The sequence below is a fragment of the Tyto alba genome, unplaced genomic scaffold (assembly GCF_018691265.1).
Source record: "Tyto alba isolate M040663 unplaced genomic scaffold, T.alba_DEE_v4.0 Super-Scaffold_13, whole genome shotgun sequence".
NCBI classification, from domain to species: domain Eukaryota; kingdom Metazoa; phylum Chordata; class Aves; order Strigiformes; family Tytonidae; genus Tyto; species Tyto alba.
Window position 1 is genome coordinate 37,131,594 of NW_024881275.1, and position 8,417 is coordinate 37,140,010.

At 39.7% G+C, this 8,417-nt stretch overlaps 1 protein-coding gene across 1 annotated transcript in view; it reads left to right on the top strand.

Moving 5' to 3' along the window:
- ERCC6L2 (ERCC excision repair 6 like 2) overlaps positions 1-7,987 on the top strand; it is a 112,698-nt gene extending 104,711 nt beyond the window's left edge. Inside the window, exon 19 of the mRNA XM_032985607.2 lies at positions 7,920-7,987. Coding sequence (XP_032841498.1) covers positions 7,920-7,976 — 57 coding nt within the window. The 3' untranslated portion in view covers positions 7,977-7,987. The remainder of the gene's footprint in view (positions 1-7,919) is intronic.
- Positions 7,988-8,417: the final 430 nt, after the last annotated feature.

Here is an 8,417-nt window from a genome sequence, read left to right on the forward strand (position 1 = left end):
TTTTCTAACACATGAGCCGTCTGATTTAAGTTTGATACTGTAGATGCAATATAGTTACTGAATTTTCCTACCTCTCTTTATATTATGGAACAAAGGTGCTATTTTCCAGGGGAATTTCTTGCTGTTTCTTCTTCTAATGCATTTAGGTGAATCTCCTTCATATTTCGTACTTTATTAGTGCTTTGCATCATTTTAAATAGATTTGAGTTCACAGAAGTCTAAACTGGATTTTCTAATGATTGATGGAAAGGTATCAGGGCAAATTCTCCCTTGGACTGTGGTCATTGTCATCCAAACCCAGACCTCATTATTGAATATGCAGACCTACAAAGACTGCTCAAATGCCAACATTTTCAGGTGGTATTGAGTTGGCGTGGAGGTTCTTGGAGGCTCTTGTTGGATTCTACCTCCCTGCTGTCTGCAGCAGGAGAAAAAGGGCCAGGCTGAAACTGTCCTTTACCAGTTTGTGGATATGGTTTTAATTCCTTGGGCTTGAGACCTGTAGCTGGCACTAGGTTGATCTGACTGAGTATAGGAAATCAGAATGTAACTGAAAGAGGGAAGGGGTTAGGAGGGTGGAAAAAAAGGGAAGGGACACAACCACAATCCCAAAGCAGTTCCTACTGCATGCAATTCAATCCATGCCTATTGTGCTTAGCTGCCTTTTCCCATGCACTTGTTTTTGATCTACAGCACACACGACGGTGGTAACTACTAAAATCAAGGGAACATTTGCAAGCTATCAAAGGAGGTGGAGTCACTCAGGCAACTGGAAAGGGAAACTCTGCTGTTTCTCAGGATATTTATAGAAGGGTACCCCCACTGCCATTTGTGCTTCAGGGAGGTCCTTCCCTTGATTACTGATAGTGTGTACTTTAGCCATGTGTGGTGCAGCAGATTGGGCTCAGCACTGTGAGCCACAGTTCCCCTTTCCCAGAGCTTCCTTTGAACTTTGCAGCCCTATGCAATAAACTTATGTGTGGTGCTGGCCTGGCCCACCCAGAGAGCGAGGTATTTCTTGGAAGCTGTCTTCCACTTCCCTATGGCAAGCTACTGCGAAAATGCTATGGTAGGATCTGTGTGTCAACACTGCTTCTCCCTCTCCTACTTGGACTGGCCTGCCCACCAGAGGCAGGGCAGGACTCTCCCAGCTGGAGCAGCACCCTTTGCTCAAGCTCATCTCTGATTCGGGACCTTTCCTTACCACCCCACTCCGTGTGGACTCCTTGCAAAGCAGGATGTTCAGTGACAACATCACATTCGCCCAAAGCTATTGTTTCAGCTTTTGTTTTTAATTGAACTGTTCTCAATAGCTGGCCTTTTTTCTTTTTCTTTGATTATGAGAGAAACAGGGCTATGTTCCATGTGTTTCATTAGTGATGGTGCCTTTTAAATCACTAGCCCATTCTCAAAACAACAGTTGGAAAATACTTTTCAGGTCTCTCTCCCCAACAACAGCTGGTGCATTTTCAAAGACTTTGGTTTAAGATGAGAGAAGGGAAGGGAACACCAGGAGGGGTGAGCAAGCCCGTCAGCTCTCTTATCCAAACACCCTGTCATTCCCATGATTGATGGGGTCCTTGGCCAAACTCTGAAAGGCTTTCAAACACACTCTGTTCTGGGGTGGTGTGAGTTTCAGAGGGTCATTCGGGCAGGTGTGACTATACACAAATTAAGTGTTAGCTCCCCAAATAAATATTGGCTTCAGGAAGATAACAAGCACAATTTTCACAAATCACTACCTTTGAGCAAAGCCAATTGTTGTTGAGCTTAGGGAAATTCAGGAAAGAATCTGAGAACTTTACAGTTCACTAGGCACTGAGCATTAAGCTTAGTCATTTACCACTTCTGCCAACAAATATATGCTTCACACCCAAAACTGTGAATGTATGTTTTTATTCTGTGGCTTTAAAAAATAAAGACCTCATCATACATTCAAAGTAAAATTTTAGTCTGGTATCCAGGAAAGTATCCTGTTTACTCAAAAACATCGTCAAGGACTAGCTTATCAGCAGGAAGAGGCTTGTGATATATCTGTCTTTTCACTGAGAACAAAAAGAACAATAACTTCAAATGGCTTTAAAAGAGTCCCAGACTTGCAAAGAAGCAGCCTTACGTCCATTGTTGATACAAGACAAATATTTGATACAATACAAAGCTAAATGCAAGTGTGACTCAATTTGACAATTTCAAATACACTATCTAAATGGAAAGGTCAAATAACTGTGTACACCTTTTAAACTGAACCCTCAGTTTTGATGTCAATATATTAGAAAGACATGTTTTTCTAGTGTTTTCTTCTACTGTGAACTATGACTAAAAGTGTGTATTAGCCTATCAATGCACTGCGCCGACACCTGTTTCAATGTCAAACAAAAGTACTTCTTTCTGCCTCCAGAAAGTGAATCACCAACTTCTTTTCTTTTGTAAGTAATACTTTGCACATACAACACTTCCCACCTAAATTTCTATAAGTAGGAAATGTCTCCAGGTACCTTTGGGAGACCAGAAAATGTGAAGTGAGGAAGAGAGAATGTGCTAGGTTCCCAGCAACCTAGGGAAAGTTGGAGCAGATGTAAAGAATCAATTCCAGTTCATCACTGTGTTGCTGTAGCTATTAAAGCTTACCCTCCTCATATTAATAACAGTAAGTCAGTGGAGAATTACCCACCCAACTCGTGGATCTACTTGGAAATACACTTTTTCTATGTTTTCACAGAGCCCTCCAGAGAACACTAGACATACAGGTTTCTTTTGGAATGGGCATAGGCAGGTTAAAAGAAGAAACCCCAAATACTGTGTGATATTCACGGGTCTATACATCTGGCAGGGCTCTTGGTTTTGCCAGCAGGCAGATGGGTAGAAATCAAAGACTCTATTCAGTCACTGTATGAGCTTTGAGGCTGCTTCCGGATTAAATACTCTGGGAATTCGCCTTTATACTGGAAAATGCTGGAATTAATTTTACTTTTACAATTGCATTAATCATGGTCAGTGCTTCATCCCCTGTCACTGAAGGACAAGAGAAATTTTCTGCCATGGATGACTCAGATTTGTCATGTGCAAAAATCTTGCTCTTGGCAGATCTTCATAATCAAGCCCATTTCTTGTTAGCATGGATGCTGCAGTATTGTTTCCTCTGCTTTGCCCGCTGCCTCAGATCTCTGCCTCTTTAAAAGTAAGTCCCAACTAACTTGTCACAGGGGCCCAAACTCCCGCACGTGTCTAGGACTGGAACATTTTACCACTTTACAGTCTACTCAAATTGGATCATTGTGCATGTGCCTCTGGTCTGCCCTGGCACATGAATCACCCTTTAAATGAGAAGTCTTATTTACCATTACACCACTTTCATGCTATAAAGGCAGATGGATGTTTCATTTACAACTGGGTTCTGAATCCTGGCCTTGTGGATCTCATTCTGGTTTTAATTTCTTGAACACTTTTGTTTTGAATATATTGTCAGTGATTGAAAGCGTATACAGGGTGGGAAGGGGAAAGACAGCAGAAGAGTCACCACATTACATAGTTTGTGAAAGGCTGGAACAGGATGGTTGCTGTAGAACAATGCACATTTAGAAAGGCACAGAGCCTGTGCTGGCAGCTTAAGGGAGCTTTAAAGTGATGTGGATATAATATGTCCCCAGTGTGAGGCTGCATTACTTTGCCAGAGTACTGAAATGGAGAAGTACAGCCAAAGGGTAAAAGCAGAAAAGTTCCCAGTATCTCACTGAACATGGAAGCTATGAAAAGAAGTCATAGAGGATGCTTTGTTGTTGCAAATACAGGAGGGGTAGGACTGATAAAGGGAGGGAATTACTCTCTTCCATCACCCCTGCCCCCATATACATTGACAGTGCTGGCTCTGTGGTCCTTTTATAGATAGTGGAGAGAAATCAGCTCTCTGCAGGAAATACTAGACCATTTCAGAACCTACTTTAAAAGGAATAAATAATTCCCTACTCCACAGTGTATATTGTCTTGATAGATGCTGACTATAAAAAGATTCTGGAGTGACTAGCTCATAGGCAGATGTCTGCATTGTAAACTTTACCTAACTGTAGTTAGACAGATAAAATCCCACCCAAAATAACTCAGCACTGCAAGGACATGTTCTACCCTTGACTTCCCTGAGCTTTTTCATATGGAGAGCATTTGATACCAGCATGGAAAATAGTATTTGTATTGCTTGAGGTGTTTGAGTTGGGCTCCATGGCCTTTCCATAGGTCTTCATGAACAGACACCCCAGTGGCAGAGGATGAATGAGAAAAATATTTTATTAAATACGTACACACACACACACACACACACACACGGATATGTACAGCTATGTAGACAAAAAGTCAGAATTTTGTTCTGAGTTTGGGAAAAGGGGTATAAGTGTGTAGGTACTTGATTAATATAGCTCATTTATGCCTTACTAGTTTTTATTTGTGTCATTACCATGGGGAGGTGGCACAGTGTGAGCACTGCCTGATAACACATGCAACCAGTGTGAGTCAAGGGTCACAAAAAGCAAGACGAGCAGATTCACACTGAGCATCATGTATGTTAAATTAATAAAACTGAAGCGCTGATTCTTGTCACTTTACATACATGACTACCAAATTTCTGCTAAACTAGTTCCTTATGTGAGGCATATTCCTTTACGACACTGAATATGGTTTGGTCATGACTTACCATTCTAGAGTTCATCATGCTGTATTTTAGGCGCTTGTAGTTTACTGTAAAGTTTAATTATGTTATATTCCTAATTTATTTGAAAAAAAAAAAAAAAAAAAAAAAAACAACAACAACAAAAAAAACACGCCAAAACACCCACTGCCAAAAAAATCCCCCAGGATGTGCAAATTTAATTTATCAAAAATCAATTAAATGGTAGCAGCACTATGTATGTTCTGTTCCTCCTTGTTGGACAGTTGGCTAATAGGTTGAATTGCTCTGAAGGTTGTTCCCAAATATTGGTTTTGATCTGTGGCAGGAATCCAAACTAAACTTGCATGTGTTTCTACTAATGTAGTAGTACAGTGATTACTTAAATCGGGGAAATATGTTACCTAAACTTGTAATGCACTCAAAAGCTAAGCTGAAGCCTACAGAAGATGATGGGTGTCAAGCCTCCATTAGTTTCCTTTCACACTGAATTGCATTTTCCTCATCAGTGAATCTTCTATACTGAGGTAGGCCCTCAGTATACTAGAAGTTAGGTGGGGGGTTTTATAGAAGAGGATGCTATATTAGAGTTTTTATTCACCTAAGTGTGGGAGGAAGGGGGGTAAGGCAATTAACAATTTCTGAAGAGGAAATCCTACAGAGAATCAACCTTAGAAATAATGAAGTTAGGTGGAGAAACATTTGACAACGCTATTATAGTAGACCAAAACATCTGAGCCTCAAGGCGAGGTGTGAGGAGCAAAGGGGACACAGAGGAAGGAAAACACACAAGCAGGAGAAACAGGCTGGTTATTTTAAAATGGCCTCAATACTATGTTTCAAAGAACAATACAGTGTTGCTATTAAAAAAAAAAAAAAGGAATAAAAACTGGCAAAAAGTGAGAAATTAGGGGGAGAATAGTTTCTTCTTGCTCTTACTCCTTTGTCACCTACTTCTGTGAAAATACCTTTCTGGTTTATTTAAGTATGAATGTCTACCCAGAAAAGCATGTAACACTGACTTTGCTCATAAGCCTACGCAGAGACTTGAATAGGTGTTAATAATTTATATGCCTTTAGTGAAAACTGTTGTTGTTTAGATCTCATAAAAACAAAAAGCATTGCTATCACCTGTCATAATACCCTGTATTGTTGTACAGTCCATTATAGGGATTGGCTGACTCACTGCAAGAATTCAAAGGCTGTTTATCTCGATTAGTTAAAGACCTGTAATTATAGCAGTTTGACCTCGAAGAAGGTAATTACTCCACAAAAGCTCTCTACAGGAAACCAGACATTAGCCTTGGCTAATTAGCTTGACATTCACAAGCTGCCTGTATCAGAATGCAGATGGTTTGGCAACACCAGCATGCAAACTGCATCTACAAATGCTGCATGAGCAGCCCCCAGAAAAGCAAGTGCCTGTCAATGATGGGTAAGAGCGAACTTATTTTCCTGATGGCTTTTGTAACTTACTTTAAGAAAAACCCTTTTCCCAGAAACAGTTTCCCATGGGTGAAGATAGAAGAAGTGGATAGCAGCCTGGGAGACTGACTCAACTTATTATGGGAAAAAGCAGATGAGTCTGGTCCTGTAAACTTTTCTGTTATTCCTGGTCCTTCTGACAGTGATTAGTCTTCTCATGCCTATTGGCACGTTCTTGAATCCTTCCTCTTTTCAGTGTCTATAGGGTTTATATTTAGGATGCAGCAGGCTCCCTACATATGGTCCAAATACATCTCAGCAACAATCAGAGAAAAAAATTGTATTCAATTTATGCTAAAAGTTGCATCATTTGCACACAAAACAAAACTGAGTTTTGGTTTGGATTTACAGTTCCAACTTCTATAGACATACAAATAATGACTCAATTGGTCCTGTAGGGATGTTTTAACATATACTCAGCATGTAGCTCAAAATAAGCTCTGGGTTCACACTTTTAAAAAAATTAAAAAGATGATTTAGAATTGTTTAGAGTCCTTCCCAAGTGACAGCCAAATGTTAACCTACATTTCACTTTTTGTCTTCAATGTAGTTTTATACTGCATGTCTTACTATGTTATAGATCTGTTGTTTTTTTGCATAATGAAAGAAAAAAATTGTCATTTGGCAGCATGGCAATCTATGGTGGGCCTAGACACTGAAATGCCAAACTTCTTTGTATTTCTCTAACAACTACAGAATGAGGGGTTTATCTGCTATGAACAAGTGATGCAGCAAATGATCACTCTGTGAACTTGGGTAGTAGCCCAATAGCCCACATCAGCAACCAGAATGCCTTGGCCTTGCTCTGAAGGCATGATCGTGAGAGATGAGCTTGTCACTTAGTCCTCTGCATATTCAGCGTGCCCCACCACACTGCTGGGGTGTCCATTTGGGGTGGGAGCAGATCCTGTCAGCTAGAGATTACAGAGGCACAACATGCCATCAAGAAGGGCTGGCATAAAACAGGCCATTTGCCACGTCTCTGATTGAATGGCAGCCTCTGATTTGCATCTGGATCAGACAGCAGTTTTGCCCAGACCTTGCTAAGATCCCAAACAAGTGAGGTCTCTTTCAGGGCTCTAACTTTTCTCCTAATGTCTTTGGGAAGCCTGATCTCATCTTTACACATCTCTACTCTGAACACTGCATACAACCGGCAAGTGGTCTGGTGGAAACAGAGACAGCACACAGCTTCCTGCTGACACTAGGTAAAATTACTCTCTGAACCTCAGGGGAAAAGTATTTGAGAAGACCTAAACTTGAAAGTGCCCTAAACAAGCCATTTTCCTTTGCAGTTTTACTGGAAGATACTTGTGTCGCACATATAAATGGTACTAGGATCAGATCCTATGTCAAAATTGTCATATGTGTTACTAGTGAAATTGTGGACCTTTGGAGAACTCATCTGCACAATTTTGGTTAAAGTTTCTCATGCTATTTAAAAAATACTAAAATAATATTTTAAATTATTTTATATTAAAATAACATTCTATATTATGTTATAACATATATAAAGGTTTGAGGACCATAATAGAACAAATGTAGACACAGAAGTTCAAGTTATAGGACATACTTTCACAGCATGCCTAAAATTTATAATACGGTAGGTATCATAGTGAGAAGCAAGGTAATAGCTACCTATAAATAATAGAGACATACCTGCTTTTCCATTTTCATTGTTTGAATTAAAGTGTTTTATTCAATGTCAGAATATTTTATTATCTCAAATGCAATTTTAAAAGCAAAATTTTACAATGTCATTTTGTTCTTCCTGCCACAGATATTTATTATGATGTACATGCTTCGCAAATCAAGAAAGGATCCAAAAGGAGGTTGAGTCAAAAAAATTGAGTGAGTTATTGAAGTGCTGGTAAATAAGTGTTCATGGGTGTTTCTGGGGAACATATCCGCCTGCTTCTTCTGTCTGTCTCTGAACATCACAGTGTTTAGCTTTCCATCAGCTAAACCACTTTTACTATGCCTTCTGCAATTGTCCATAAACTTAATAGAAGAAAGGACTAGATTATCTTGCAATTTTTATGAGATGCAGATGAAATGGAGAACAAGGAAGAATAAATCCCCCCTGTGGAGTTAAACATGTTTGTAGTCCTTTCTTTTAACTAATTCTTTTCCCCTCTGCAAGATGTGAGATGGATGACGAATGCTGGAATAAATATTAACAAATGTACTTCTCCTGTGTTCATTTGTTGTTCGCTTATTTTCCAGTCTCAGCACAAGCAGTGCTTTATTGCTCAACTAACCAAGTAATATCTACATC